Genomic DNA, 15975 nt, shown 5'->3' with positions numbered 1-15975 from the left:
CTGGGAATCTAACGGAATACGGGCCTTCTTCTCCAGTTTGCTTCTCTTTGCTTGCCATCGTAGCAGGTGTATGTGTGGTGAAGCACCTGCTGCCTACGTAGTCTGTGGAGGCTGGTCATCTCTGCCTGCCAGTGAATGTCAACCTTTTCCTCATTGTAATGGTTACAAAACTCGGGCCAAATCTCTGAGTTTCCTAATAGCCATATGAAACATTTGGCTCCAGAAATCCCAAAGTCCATGAAGCACTGCCTGACTCTAGCCAAGGCACCCATCTCAATGATCTATTCCACTAATAGGCGCAGGAGTGGTCCATAACCATCCATCCAGCGCTAGTGGACAAGGTCACTCAGATACTGGCTCTGCAGAAAAGTGCAGCCTTGCTCAGGGAAATGACTGACTTCTGTAGGGTTTTAGAGCAAAGGTCATCTCACTGGTAACCTTCTCAAGACCAAAGCAATCACCTTGTTCTCTTTGCATTCTGGAGTACAGGTCCAGGCATGAAATAGATAGTCAGTAATTGTGGTTAGTTACAGAAGTAAGTGTGTGTGTGTGTGTGTGTGTGTGTGTGTGTGTGTGTGTGTAAAACCAAAGGCATCTTTCGCTACCAAAATACTGTGTTTCACCAGATTTCTTGGATAATATTTGCATACACCAGTGTATATTTAAATGCTCCTCTACTTTGGTCTTAAAATAGTGAGCAAGACAGACAAAGTATATTAAAAGGTTTAAAAACTGTATTAAGGATTTCCTCTCTTACCTTTGATTTCTGGATCTCTCCATTATTATTCATCAAATGTTGTATTGTGAGACCTGGAACCTTCTAGATTTACAATTTAGCAAGGCCCTGATCTAAGTAGGAGAATGGATGCCTTCTCTGTAGCTTCTCTGTAGCTGTTGGCCTTTCAGAAAGCTGATCCCCTGGCTCTGTTTTGGCCAGAATGGTCCAGCTCCTGAGGAATCTAGTGCAGGGTGACCAAGGACCCAGATGGAACAGGTGCATAGGACTATGATAGCCTTTAGGTGACCTCCTCCCCAGTCAATTAAAATGAAATGAACTGAATTATCAGGCTGTAGAAGGAAGAGAGGGGTGGGGGGAGAACACCAAAATGCTGTTATTCACCTGCATCAGCAAATGTCGAAATCGTCTTGTTCTGGGATCTTGGAGAGTTGGCACAAACTGGTTTGCTATTCTCCCAAAAAGCCTTATATACATGCTTGGGTGTAATATATCATATGATTAGATCTCTGTGTGGTAAAAATCTAAATCTCAGAAAGCAAAGAATTGTTTCTTAATAAATTTGTCCTTTCATGATTTCATGCATGTATATGATGCACTCTGCTTGCTCTCATCCCTCCATCTCTCTCCTCCCTCCATCTGTCCAGCCTTCCTTTCCCATCCCTACTAATCTCCCACACTCCCATCTCTTTCTTTTGTTTGTATCCCTCTGGGTTTGACCAAGGTCATGTGTATGGCCTTAAGATCAGAATTATCCATTAGATTTTGGCAGGTTCACCAGTGGGTAAACAACTGAAAACAGTGGTTGGGTTCCCCCTCTCCTAGAGTAAAGGGTAGGGACTCTTGAGCTTTTCCACACCCATGACTGTCAAAAAGCCCTTTCTTGAGTAGGCTCCTTGCAAGCAATTGCAGCTCCTGTGAATTCACGTTGACTGGTGTCAAGAGAATAGGACTTCACTGCCCATTTCCTGGTCTTACATTCTTTCCACTCTAACTCTACAAGGTTCTTTGAACCTTAGAGAGAGTAGTATGCATGACATTTGTTTGGGGCTAAGTCCTTGTCCATCGCTATCTCAGCGTCTGGGGCAGCTGTGTGTCTAGATTGATGAACTGGCCCTGTGGATTGGATCCCAGATCCTTTTCTTGACCACTGAAAGAGGTTGGCAACTTCCTGGTCATATTCCAGTCCAGATCCCTACAGAAGCGCACCAGACTCTGCCCATGAGTGTTCTGGGTCAGTCTGAGATCTACACTGTGCCTCCACTTCCTCCCAAGTGCCAGATCCAGTGTGATCAAGCTAAGTGGGACCCCATGAGAGTCTGTGGCCATCTGTACACTCTGAGGTGAACGGTACATGACTGCAGTCCATTTTGACCCAATATAAATGTTTGAGAGTCCATGTCTAACATTCTCCCATTAGCAGGAAAGAATTCCTGTCCTATGGAATTACCTTCTTATAAGCAATATTCTTCTTGTTCTTTTGTTCCTTTCAGATCATTTGTTCAAAAGGATGCAAAGAATATATATTTAAAGCTATTTCCCCCTAGATACTCCACTGCATTTATTTAATAAAATCCAATTATTCCTGTATACTTGTAATGTTTTAATATTGTACCGTGTCCCTATATGGTGGTATTTTAATTTACTGGGTGATATTTTATACAGAATGTATCATCTGCGGTTCCAATTTGATTTTCTTGAAAGAAGATATATAGCCTTTTGTTCATGGCTGATTTGTTTGGTCACAGACTTATAATTCCATAGGAAATTTATCCTATGGGTCATCTCTTTTTTTTAAGCCTCTCATTTTTATTCCTACAAGTTTCATAAAAAGCTGTTACTATGAAGAACAATTATCTCCCCTAGGTTAAAAGCTGATGCTAGGTAATAGAGGCATGTATTACAAATAGCATCGAGCTACCGGGAAGGTTAGGACTTAATATCTGGGTTCCGCCGCTCATTAGTTGTAGGATGTAAGAGCAATACATTCCCAAAGGGCAAGGTCAGGATTACATTATCCCAGAAATGTCTTTGTTGAATGAATGTGTAAATATTTCAAATCAGTATGATGAGATTTTGTCTATTGAGGACCTCCCTATAGGATGAAAGCGCTGGCTATTTGTAATTGTGGGGGTCCGTGTCACCTCGCATGTCATCCCCTATTACCGATTTCATTTGAAATGGCCTGGAAATAACCGATTACTAGTGATGTAAGACTGCTTACCTTGGAGTCAGATGTCTGGCAGGCAGGCTGGAGCTAATGGATTTGGTTATTTTCAAAGCATTCTTATCTAAAGCAAGATACTGTTTTAAAGTAACATGGCGAATTCTCAGTTGTGTACCAGGATGCACCAGCATTGCACAGCGCACATGAGCATGCTCTCTGTGGTTCTATTTTCCCTTCTTTAGCAACACAAAGGGAAGGAAAATGCAATCAGAACCCACCGGTCGGCTCGCTTGGTGGCACTCTTAACATTGTTAGCCCAAGGAAAACCCAGAACCAAATTTGAAGAATGGGGCATTGCCTCATTGGGAGATGGAGTTGCATCATGGGAACATGGTGTGATTTAATTTCATAACTGTAAACATTACAGTGGGTATGGCTGATTCCCTTTGTAACCCTTGTCCACTTCACTATGGCTGGACAGCTGAATTAACATGGGTAGGTCCTGGCTTCACATTCTTATCTTGTCTCTTCTTATTTTTTATGGTTGTGTTTTTAGAAATTTCTAAAGGAAAAAAAAAACCTACTTGGGATGTGTCTAATCAAACATTTTTGTAAGGCCATAGTTTGACTGAAAGAAAATGAAGTTTTCTGACCATTCTAGTCCCAGCATTGTGTAAATGTTTAGAAAACTTGAACTTTTCCTTGAAGTGGGGTTGGGAGGTGGGGAGTGGGCAGATCTGATCTTCGTTTGCTACAAAGCTGGACGTCTGAACCTGTTCTAAATAATGGGTGAATGCAAGGTCAAGGGCAGCTTGGTTTTATGGAAAGAGAAATACTAGAACCCTTCCTGTTTGATGGTCAGGAATGGGGGAGGGGTCTCTCAAAAGAAAAACAGTAGATAAGCAAATTTGGCTTAGTAGATTTTTCTCCTCTTATGCTCAATACTGTAAGCATGCTTGCCAAGGCTTTAAGTAAAGCAGACTCCCGGTAAGTAGTCTTGAAATTCATCATAAAGAGATTCATCTGGGGACTAAAATAAAGCCATGATTTACGTTTCCATAAATCCAGTAAAAAAAAGGTTTCAAATGTTGGAGGGAATTAAATCTCAGTTGTAAATGGAATTGTACGGTTAACGGTGTTGTGTGTTGTATCTTCTGTTTAAAATACCATGTCTCATCTTTGAGGTTAGCAAACTAGCGCCCTGGAGAGTTCTGAATACGATGAGCCCGAAAATGAGTGGCTCAAATTGCCTGACACCTGGAGCTCATTTAGCAGACAGGCATGGTTTTCTAGTCTTCCACGTACAGGTGGTTTTGAATGCAGGATGCTGCAGGAGAGGGCAGCAGGGAACCAAGACATTGGATGCTGTGAGCTGGGTGAGTCCTGGAAGTCTTAGGGGGGAGCTTGCTCCTCCCCTGGACCGGTGTCAGTGCCGGGCGTAGGGGCTAAGATACTCTGGGACGTGAGGAAGACTGAAACTCCCCCAAACCAAAAGCTTCTTTGGGGCCAACCATCAGGTGCATTTGTCACGGAGAAGGGTTCCGGGACGGACTGTAGAGTGGCGTCGGGGTGCTCAGCTGAGTGGGGTGGGCGTGTGGAAAGTGGTCAGACGCTTGGCAAAGAGCTTCCGGGCCGCTACAGGTGATCAGCGACTGAAGAGGTGGCTAGGGACCTCGGTGCAGGCCCCCGGGAACGCAGGAGGGCAGCACCGGGTCCGGGTGGGCCGCTCGCGGTCACCTGCCCGCAGGGGCGGGGCGCGGCGCCCTGGCGCACCCGCCTCCCGCCTCTCGCTCCCGCCCCGGGAGGAAGCGGAGGGGCGCGGTGTAAACAGAGCGGCGGCCGTGATGTCAGCCGGTCACATGGAGCCTCTTATGGCTCGGGATGGCTCTCGGCGGGCGGGCAGCTGCGGCAGCTGCTGCTGTGGCTCGGGCGGCGGCGGCGAGAGGGGGCTCCGGGGTCGGACGGTCGGCTCTCCCTGCGCTCTCCGCACCGCGGCGTAAAGGATGTATTTTGTGATCGCAGCGATGAAAGGTGAGCTCCGGGTGGCCCGCAGGGACTCCGGTGGACTGGCGGCTCCGGGGGGCGGGGAGGAGGGCATGCAGGGGGAGGGGTGGGCGCGCCTGCCCGAGCGCACGTACAGCCTAGGGGCAGCTACGGGGCCTCCGGGGCCACTACAGCGTTGCCACTGGAACCCGGAGGAAAGATCCGCCTCCCTCGGGTCGGGGAAGCTAGACGCGTGGGCCCGATCGCCCCTTTGGCGTCTTCTTAGGCGCTGTCACTCGCTTGGGTGCGCCTGGCACCCGGCAGGGCTCCCCAAAGAAAGTTTGCCGAGAGTCGCAGAGCTTGGGACGCGCCGGGAGGGTCTGTTAACTGGGAGAAAGCTGGGGACGTCCACACTGGGTCCCCAGGGCCTGCACCCCGGGACAACTCTGGCCTGGGGGGGAGGGGGGGAGGCGCCAGGCCGGGCCCTGCTTGCGAACACTGGTGGTGTCATCGCCGAGACTGGTTAGCGTTCCAGGCCTGGCGTCCGAGCTCCGCAAGGCCACCCCACCCTCTGCGGCTCGGAGCGCCCGAGTTCCCGAGCAGCCAGTGGGTTGGGAAAGTGCAGCAGCTCAGCGCTGCGTCCCCTGGACGCCGCCACTTCCGAAAGCGCGCGGGCCAGAGCCAGCCCCGCGCCCCGAACATGCCAAGAAGCCCTCGGCCGCAGCCCCGGCCGCTGCGCGCTTGTGCATTGATGTAGGGAGACAGCCCGACCAGCGTAGGAGATTGGAGGGCAGAGGCCAAGGTTAGACTGCGGCGAGGGCCTACGGGCACAGGTTAGCTGCGGTCAAGCCTCCGCGCCCCGGGCCTTCCTCCCGGATCTGTTGTCTAGAAAAGGGTAGTAGTAGGGTGGAAAGGAAAGAGGAAAAATGGTTTGCTGGGACGGCTGGCTTCAGGTGCCCCAAGGTGAGGCGGGAAGAAGCCCAGGCAAGTCAGGGAAGTTTGTGATGGAGACAAAGTTTGGAGGTGCGCAGGAAGTTGCTTGTGCACAGGGAGAAACCGAGACACACACTTCGACCATTGCAGATGGCCCTGGAACGACTCAGCCCGCAGCACTCTGCGCGACCATGCGCCTGCTGGGTCCTCTTGGGCGGATAATCTGCCCAAGCAGTGTGCAGGCCCGGTCACCCGGCTTGGGGATTTAAACCTCCATCTGTCTGTGTCACAGTGACGGCTGTTCTCAGGGGCAACAACTGTGCGCACCCCGAAGGTCTTGCGGGGATTTTGCTCGCCAGCGCGGGCGACCTGGTGCTCGTTAAACGTTTGCTAGATTTGAGATTATTCTATTGTTGCAATCCAGGATGAAGGACACCCGTACCGTATCCACGCTGGGTTTACTTTCAGATCGCCGTGTTTTTCACTGGAGACTGGGTGGCATATTTTATTAATTATTAACAGGTCGAAGCATTCAGGACGCTGAGATGAGCTGGCGGTGTGTGCGATGAAATCTTTCTGTAGGATGCGCCCACGGCAAATTTAGTGCCTTTCCCCTACCACTTGCGGGAAGTGAGATTGAATCACTTTTATAATATGTGACTGGTATAGCAAAAGAGGGAAGAGCTGCCCGTGATCTTAAGTGTGTGAAATATTTGGGGGAAGGAAAGGTGTTGAGGTTTCTTATTATGTAAAAGAAATCTGTTTCCGCTCTCCAAAAGAAAACCTCGGTATTGCTTCCTTTCATTAAACCTGTTAAGTGAAAAGTGACTTCCGAAGCCGTGGAGCCAGTTGTATTTTTCCTTCACCTCCTTAAATTAAAAAAAAAAAAAATAGAATTTGCTCTTCGGGAGGTTTCGGTGATGGTCCTTATCCAGTCTGTTTACATTTGTGTTGATTGGGAGAAAGGTGGGAAGCTGAGAAGCTTCTTTTTAATTGCCTTTCCTCTTACTGAACCGTAAACCCTCAGACGTTAAGGAAATATCTTTTGATGGTGTTAACTTGAAGCTGATGGGTTGGTTTTTTTTTTTTAAGTTGGCTTCTGATTTTTGTAGGTCTAGTACAAAGTGAAGTTCTAGACAAACTCGCCCTGTGATAAAACCCTGAGATTCTCAGCATTCTCCCCCCAAACACCCCCCATCCCCACACAAACCCTTTTTGGGAGCATCCTCCCAAAAACTGATTGCCATAAAGTAATAGATTCCTAGATTGTTAGTATTGTTGTAGAGAAAGGGAAAAAATACATGCATCTTATAACTCCTAGCAGTGAAGTTTTCCTTAATGCTCGAGCCCTGGGGGCAGAGGCTGACGATGAGAATTAGAGACCTTTCAGTTCCAGCATCTCTACAGTCCTGTGTCTTCACAGCACTGACTTTTGCTTTGGTGCAAAATTTAACTGAACAAAACTAGTTTGTGGGAAAGCGAGGAATGCCGTAAATGTTTCCATATCAGATTTAGGTGGGGGGGGGGGACTGGCCTGGAATCATATTAAATACTTCCCTGCTGCCTCTTGGTTTTAATAGTTAAATTGGTTCCATATGCAAGATTTTACATAATTAGATTCTCCGTGCAAAACAGAAAGGCTCTTCTTCATAGTGTAGCCTGCTGGTGTGTAGAAGCCTGTGAGTAGGGGATGGGAGAACAAGCCACCATAAAAGAGAGATGTCCTCTTTGTTGCCTGATTTAATGGTGTTTCTTAAACATCATTAAACCGGGCCTTTTTGAACTCACCAAAGAAAAAAACCCTTTCTCTGTGTCAGTTGTCAAATTAGTTTAGGCTTAAAGTAGTTCCATGCTTAGGAAGTAATAACCTTGAGTTTGAGCAATTCTCATTTCATCCGCCGGTGTTTCTTGTTTGTTTATTTAATTAACAACAAATTCCCACCACCATTTGGATTGCTCCTTTGCGCACAGGAAAAGAGTGGGGATGATTTGTAGTATGGCAGCAAGGGGCACCTGTTCTGGTCATCATGAAAGTAGATGAGTGCTGTAAGACTTGGAGCTGGGGCAGTTGGTGTTCAATGGCTCTGCCGTCTCTGCTTGCATCAGGAGCTGGGAAGGCTGAAGGCTCCAGTGTGAGCCTCCATCTTTCCTCCAGTTTGTCACACAGATGCGAGGCACCGTAAACCTTTGAAAATACTCGGTGTATTGGTAATAAATGTCACACTTACCTTGAACAGTCCGGAAGAATTTAGCGTTTGTTTTCACCATGTGAAAATTGGTTCCGTTCCTAGCCTCATTTTAAGCATCATTCCTATGGTAGCTCTTACCTGGGACTTGTGTCCCATTTAGAGGACCTTTGATGGATAGAACAGTGAGAAAGTGATGGTTAGATCTTGACAAACAAAAATTCAAATGGCTGCCACTGCTGAGCCAAGGTTTGTTTTGTTTTGTTTTGTTTTGTTTTCCTCTCCTAAAGAGGATTTAGTTCTTTGGAAGACAGAAGGTCTGGGGCCTGAGAGATGGTTCATTGGGTAAGAGCACTTGCTGTCTGAGGACCTGAGTTCTGTCCCTGGAACCGACAGAGTAAAAGAAAAGAACCAACTCCCACAAGTTGGCCTCTGACCTCCACATGTGTGCCACGGCAAGCACATGCCCACATGTGTATAGATGTAATAAATAAATATTAGAAATACTAAAAAACAGAGGTTGTGCATTGGTGTAAGGGAGCCTTGATTCTCCGTGGGATGGCGTCTCAGTGCCGTTTTCATAGGCAGTCTCTCAATGCTGTGTACGGCAGTTATGTCAGAGGACATACATAGCGACAACACACTCCTGTCACCTGCGTTGCCCTCAGTGGAGCTGAGCACCATGTTGTTGTAAACATTACCCAGGTAAAAAACAATATGGTATCTAAACAAATATATGCTGTGCAATTTCATCCCCGATGTTTTTAACGTTTAGTGGAATATCTCTAAATCTAATTCATAGTTCTGTAGTCACCATTTCTCCCATCTTTCCATCCCAGCCAGGGGGTTCACAATACCAATCAGCAAGATCAGTAAACAGATCTTTGCCAAACATCTGGGGGAGCATCCTTCGGCTTTGTAACTAGCTCTGTGTCTCCTAAGAAGGTAACATTTAGAAAGAGCCATTTATTGGTACAAAAGTTAACTTCGTGGAGGGATGGGTGGGTGGATGAATAAATAGATACAGGATGTGGAATTCAGTTTTCTTAAAATTTTCACTATCAGTAAAATTCCTTGTATAGAATGTGTTGTCTGTGAATACTTTGTGAAGGAGATGCTTTGTGCAGGCCTGGGGAATAGTTCAGTTGGTAGAACGTTAGCCTCCTATGTCCAGGCCCCCTCTCCTTCTCCCCTTAGTACCAAAAGAAAAGAAAAAGATGGATTTTTCTGTTTTCTAAATACTCACAATTTATATTGCAGAAACACTGAGGCTGCTTTAGTCTGTATGTTTCATATTTGATCATTAAAAACCATAATCTTTTTAGTGGCCATAATCTTGATGTAACCAGCAGCTAGGCTGATTATATATTTTTCTAATTTCAAATGTATTTTTAAACATTCATCTGTGACATCAAGGATGAACTGATGTTGGATAAGGTTTCCAAGTCTACACGCTGACCCTTTGAGGAGTGACAGGTAGAATCTCTGCCCCATCTTGCCACTCCTTAAGGATCCTTCCCATCCATCTGTCCTTTGGACTACTGGACGGAGAGATTACCAGTCTGAGTTCTCTGTAACTATCAGTATTGTGTGTGACATGGGAGACCAATCTTTTCCCATAAACTGTAGGAGTGCTCGGCCTGGAGAAGAGGTCTAAATGAGAGCTCATGACAGCTAATGGGCACTGTTTGACCAAAAGGCACCTGAAATATTTTGCTTCTAGACTTTCTTTTTTAAGCGAACTGTTGGGTTTTGAGACAGCCTAACTTGAACCTCTGCGCTCATGGCTGTAGAAAGCAAGGCCGAGTTTACTCCCTGCCAGTGCTTTTCTTTCGTCTGCTTCTGACTTTCCTCTGAAGTTGACCAGGCGTTTTCCAAACCAGCAGGGACAGAGTATCAGTCTGTATACATTAACCATGCCCTTTGTGTCTCAGACACGCTCCTGTTTATGCCGTTTGATGGTCCCGTGCATGTGAGTTGAAGAAAATGAAGCTCACGCAGGTCATGTGCCATAGCCAGTTTCTTCCAGCTGACTGCTGGAAGAGCCTGGACCGGACCACTGAGTCCCACCATCTTCCTGCTACCCCTGAAGGAAGCTATAAAAATGTCCTGTGCATAACTTTACCTCTAGTTAGTGTCAATGATAAGTCTGCCATTTATATGAGGGAAAATAGATTCAATTATGTAATGCTTTGCTGAGCCTAATATCTTTAAATTACTCTTTAATAAAATCAATTTGCTACAAATGGGGTTATTCTTATTTGCTTCTCATTTCTCTTCATGATTTTCATTAAGCCTGCTTGGTATTAAGATCTGGGTGAAACCTAAGTTAGACTTTCCTAAATAATACAGAGTAGCATCATGAAGTTCAGCCGACCTGTGCAAGGAGTCACCATTATGACAGACTCCGACCGAAGATTTGAGTGTCGTCTGTCTGTCCCATTTATCTTTGGGCAGAGGGTTCACAAATGTGTCTCTTTATTTCATTGTGCTTCATATGGTCGAACGCTCGTGAGCAGCACCCTTGAGCATGGCGGTGTTGATCGGCCAGGAACATGTTACCTGCTGTTGAGAAACTCGGTGTCTTTCACAGCAGCAGAAATAGGAGTTTTCTTGGAAAGGTGCAGAAACTCGCATCTTGCCAGACGGGGCACTTAACCTCCCCAGCTGCTGGATCGAGGTGTGCTGTTATTGCAGAGGCTCGGGGAGCGTTGAAACTTATAAGGCACTCAGATTAAACATCCCATCCGCGAGTGGGTGTTCACAACATTCCTGTGACATGAATGTCCTGTTCTGCTTGAACACCTCCTGTGATGGGGTGCTCGCTATTTCTAGAGGTCGCTTATTCCGTGTTGAACTGGAAAAGTCATTTCTTACCAAGCAGTCATCTCTGCCTTGTTCTTGTGGTCCTCTGGCTCGGAGTCTGCCTTGCAGCGCTGATGGGGTGCCCGCAATCCTTGGAGCTGGAGGCTGCCTTTGGGAACTAGAAGAAGTGCGCACATGCACACCGCTCTCTGCTGGTCTTCTCCCTCCCCTCTCAGTCAGAGTTCATGGTTCAGCCTTCTTATCTAACAAGCGCAATTCAGTTTTCTAGAAAAACTTGAAATTCTGATGCCAAGAATGAGATCCAGGTGCCGAATGTGATATGGTTGACTTGGTGCTTAACTCACCACATGGAGTTAGAGATTAAAAACAAACAAACAAAAAAAAAAAAACCAAAACTTTGTTTGAAACATACTAAGGTATATAAAAAAGGCTTCATAACCCTACTGGGGACCAGTCTATATGGTAATCTTTGTAAAAGTGGAGTCTTATGGGTACATTATTTGACTTACGTTGGTCATTTAAACTGTAAACTATCCAGGAAAAAAGTCACAAAAATAATAGGCACATTACAAGCTCTAGCTCTTTTTTTTTTTTTTTTTTTGCAAAGCAGTATCACATCTGAGATAAGGCTGCCCTCTAGTGGATACTAGCTCAAGACAGGCAAAAGCCTGGTGAAATGAAATTCCCATCAGGCTAGTGGAAAAGGTCAAAGGTTGTGAATATTTTCTCAAGCGCTAAGGGGCATTCTCCACCAGATTCAAAAGTGTAATTCATTCTCTTATGCAGTTATTAGAAATGATGTATTAGAATTAGATAATGAATTTCTAAAGTTTTCTTGGACAGAAGGAAGGGACGCATTTAAGAAACTTAAGCTCTCTGAAGGCTTGTTTGCAATGCTCTGTTATCTGTTCTAAAGCCAAGTGGTGTTTGGTTTGTGAGCAGTTACAACCTGTATAAAAATTCTTGTTTTGTCCCAAAATTTCCACTTCTGTTCTATTTTCCACCCTTGACTTCTTTTTTTAAAAAAAATATAGGCCAGTGAAACCCAGCATTGTTCTTTTTCAAATCAAGATCTTTTCAGAAAAAAATAAAGAGAAAAAGTCAATAATTAGAATCACTGATGATGTTTTTGGCAAACATGGGCGTAGAAACAGTTAGCTCCTTGATTTATGAAGACTTAGATGATTTAGTTCATTCAGCAGGTAGAGTGCTTGCCTAGCAAATAGAAGGCCCCGAGTTCAAGCCTCCAAACTGTATAAAGGAGATAGGGTAGAACACTCCTGTAATCCTCACACTCATGAGGTAGAGAGTAGGATCCAAAATTGAAAGTCATCCTCAGCTACAAAGGAGAGTTTGCGGCAACTCATAAAACAAAAGACAGGCCTTAAAAACAGACAACCCAAGCTAACGACAGACATAAAAGCACTCGGTGTAGAATCTGTGGACAGAATTTGTTTGCATAACTTGTGGGACCTTTAGTGAGATTTGAGTTTGACCTTGAGTGTCAACCATGAAACGACCTCCCCTCTGTGGAGGAGCCAGAGGCACAGCAGGTACTGATTTTCCCCGCTGAGATGCCTTTAAGGTGGGGGTGCATCCCAGAGGTGTAAGAACCTAAGCTAGGGTACGATTTTTGTCACTTAAAATTTGGGACCCGAGCTGTAATAGCTGAGGTAACCAAGATGGAAGAAAGACGCTGTGCGACTTTAAAGGAGGACGGGTCTGGCTGGCCGCTGCTCAAAAAAGGTTACTGCAACTATTCATGAAAAACAAGGCGACAACAAGAAGAAGGGATGGGGGGCCAAGAAACTGTTGTTTTGGCCCTTTGATCTTAGAAATAAGGACGTGGTTCAAGAAGTGAGGACTTGTGGTTAGGTTGAGATCAGTTATTGAAGCAAATTGTTTTGTTTTTTTTTTTTCAAAGCGAGCCATGCAGAAGTGTGATCCTCACCCTCTTCGCTTCCTTTTCTTTCCCCATGGATTGTTATCTTCAGGTCTCGCTTCTGATTTCTGCAGAGCGCAGTGCAAATGTAAATATTTATTTTGGACATGCTTAAGTGTCTCCTATGTGCTCAATCATTCTGGTGCCACTTGTATGCCTTTATAGTCAGATTCAAGCCCTTCCTGTCGGTCGGGTGTCTCGGGTCATGAGTCAGCATTTTTAAGCCATACCAAGATGTTGGCAGCCACAGTGAACCAGAGAAGATGGTGTTGAGCCTGTCGGGCTCTCGAGTTTGTAGTTTCTCAGAGGTAGATGCCACTTAAAACCAAGGGGACAGCTATCCCATGAAACATTAATATAACTGGAGAAGGCCGGCTCTTACACTTATGTGTAAACATGGGTTTGCTTTCAAGGAATCTAAGAGTTAACTACAGAATAGTTAATGCTTAATGATCCTGCCTAAGACTGGTTCCCAAACCCTGGAGTAAAACTTAAGTTGGTAACAGGCAGATTACTGGGTCCCACCTAAAGATGGCCTAATGGAGTCATTGTGGGGTGGGGCCCAGAGGGTGGATTTAATCAGCATCCTGGGTGTTTCTGATGCAGGCATCCTTGGGCCTCAATTTGCTAACACACCCTTGTGTGCTAAGCAGTCAGAGCTGGGGTGGGCAGCGAGGTGCTCTCCTCCTTCAGTGGTTCCTAGATGCTGTCAATCATCACCATCCTATGGGATGCACAGAGTTCTGCCTCTGGTGATCCCGAGGACTGGAGAGGTTTGGGAAGTCCTGCTCTGGCCTCTAACTACGGAAAGAAAGCGAGGCTCCGACAGTGAAACCATCTTAGGGTAAACATAGACTCCCCTTGATCCCACTGAATGGTGACAGATCTGGGCACCCAGAGTGAGGGGCTCCTGCCATCACTTCAGTAAGACCCACACTTCAGCTAGTTTTCTGTGGCCTTGCTTTCCACAAGTGTGGAGGAGAAAGTGGGTAAAATGTTACCACCCCAGATCTCCTAACCTCAAATGACCGAAACAGGAGAGGGTCCTACGGCAGTCTAGGTGGCTGATAGAGGTGCCTATGACACCGAAGCTCTTTTCTCCTTTTCTGAATGACACTGTCTGGAGCTCTGGCCTCTGTTAGCCACATTGACTCAGGGAATTCCAGCCCTGTGTGTGGTGGGGACTCTATCTCCAGAGCAGGTGGGGGAGTCTGCCACAGGGTCCAGGCCAATGACAATGGAAACAGCAATGGCTTTCCCATGATGCCGATTTCTGTTTTTCTTTTCAGCAACAAAGTAGATTCCTTACCCCTCAAGCTCCCCAGCATTTCCTGTTAACAAAAGAGCCTCTCTCGGGTATAAACATCAGCTGAATGTGTCTGCAGTGGGGTGAAGGAAGCCAATTCCAAATAACCAGACACCCTACCTCTGCCTCCAAATAACCAGACACCCCGTCTTGGATTTCAATAACCAGACACCCTGCCTCTGAGTCCATAACCACACACCCTCCCTTTTGTACAGAGTGAGTTCTCATCCGGCAAAGCCAGTAAAAGCTGGACTCTGAGAGCTGTGGAGTCAGACAGCACTCCAATGCAGTCCGACCCTGGGAAGTGGTTGTGCAATACCCTATTGCTTGCGGCCGCTTCAGCGCTGTGGGCTGTGGGGACCAGTAGTGACCATGACATAAGGTGTCCTTGGTGTGTGTGTACTGTGGTGGGGGATGTTTCAGTAAACAGACCAACTGCTTTCATACAGGTAACTGCAGTGGCGCAGCCAGCCTGACACAATTACGATGGTTTCGTGGGTGAGCATGAGAGAGCCGAATCACAGAATTGCCTCGGCCTGTGCTAAACACTTGTGATAGGCCTAGATGGGAGCTCAGAGGCCATCTGGTCTCTCAGCACCCAATATTGTTAGGATATTAGACTAGACTGAGCTTTCAAATCGTACAGGCTCTGTGGATTAGAGAGATGGAGCAGTATTTAAGGGCACTCAGTGCTCTTATAGGGGGTCTGAGTTCTATTCCAAGCACTCATATCAGGTGGCTCACAGCCACGTGTACCCCTAGCACCTTCTTCTGGCCTCCTTCTGACCTCCTGTACGCATGTGCACATACTCACACAGAGACACGTGTTTAAAAGTAATATTTTTTAATTTTTCAAAAACATCTTGTTTTTATATATTTTTAATTAATTTATTTAACTTTATTTTATGTGGATTGGTATGAAGGTATCAGAATCCCCTGGAACTGAAGTTATAGATAGTTGTGAGTGGCTGGGAATCGAACCCGGGTCCTCTGGAAGAACAGCCAGTGCTCTACCACTGAGCCATATCTCCAGCCCCCAAATATAAAATTTTAAAGTGTGTGTGTACGTGCGTGTGTGCGTGCGTGCGTGCATGGGCTACATGAGATTCTGGTGAGTTTGATCTGATGGTACTGGTGGATCACAAGTGCTGGTAAACTTTAAGCTGCACAGATGATCCTGATTGAGAAATCTCTCAAGTTCAACACCTTTATTTTATGCGTGAGTCATCTGGTCCCCAGTGTGGCTGCGCAGTGCTGAGGAGTGGAAAGCCCCTACGTGCGGAGGGAGGCGGGAGAAGATGAAGACGTGGGTTCCAGGTCAGATCTGTTGTGTGGTAACTGGCAGGGTTTTTTCACTTGTGTTCTTTCCTGGTTTGTAAAATTAGAAGGTTTTGATTGACATCTGTCAAGGTCTTTTCCAGAGCTCCGCTTTAATGAAAATGTTTCTGTTAAAGTTGAAAGGTGAGCCGGTCTCTAGTTCAAGAAGTGAGAAAGGCAAGCAGAAGCTTCCCGACTTCCCTATTCCCTGTCCCCAGCCATAATTGCTAAAGATACTTCAATCGGCTAACCAGCTCCTTTTGGAAGTGAAAATTCTAAGGTAGAGAGAGGTAATTGCTATGCCAGCTACTTAAATACATTTTAAAACAAGAAGGCTTTCATTAATATTAACAAATATGCCCAGACTTAGTTCTGGCAAATTACAGCCCTGTTTTATCAAGTTCTAGCCCAAAGACTTTTCCATTTTTGATGGTTGAGTTGAAACCTAGGGGTGGGGAGTGGCTGAACAATGAAACCACCAAACAGCCCTAACCACTGTATTCCACTGTAATTGTCTTCCCGACTGGACATTAAAGCCCCAAATCCTGAAGAAATGTATCTCCAAATTTGTTTGCATTG

General features: G+C 46.0%; 1 protein-coding gene across 1 annotated transcript in view; it reads left to right on the top strand.

The window, feature by feature from the left end:
* Positions 1-4764: 4764 nt before the first annotated feature.
* The window catches only part of Rora (RAR related orphan receptor A), a 93340-nt gene continuing 82129 nt past the window's right edge, over positions 4765-15975 (top strand). The window contains exon 1 of the mRNA XM_041679495.1: positions 4765-4934. Within this exon, the coding sequence (XP_041535429.1) occupies positions 4907-4934 (28 nt within the window). The 5' untranslated portion in view covers positions 4765-4906. The remainder of the gene's footprint in view (positions 4935-15975) is intronic.

This window comes from Microtus oregoni, unplaced genomic scaffold (assembly GCF_018167655.1).
Source record: "Microtus oregoni isolate MIOR12 unplaced genomic scaffold, Mior012 000032F_ref0000030, whole genome shotgun sequence".
Taxonomy (NCBI): Eukaryota; Metazoa; Chordata; class Mammalia; order Rodentia; family Cricetidae; genus Microtus; species Microtus oregoni.
The sequence above is the reverse complement of the archived record's forward strand: the minus strand, read 5'-3'. Positions and strand labels throughout refer to the sequence as shown.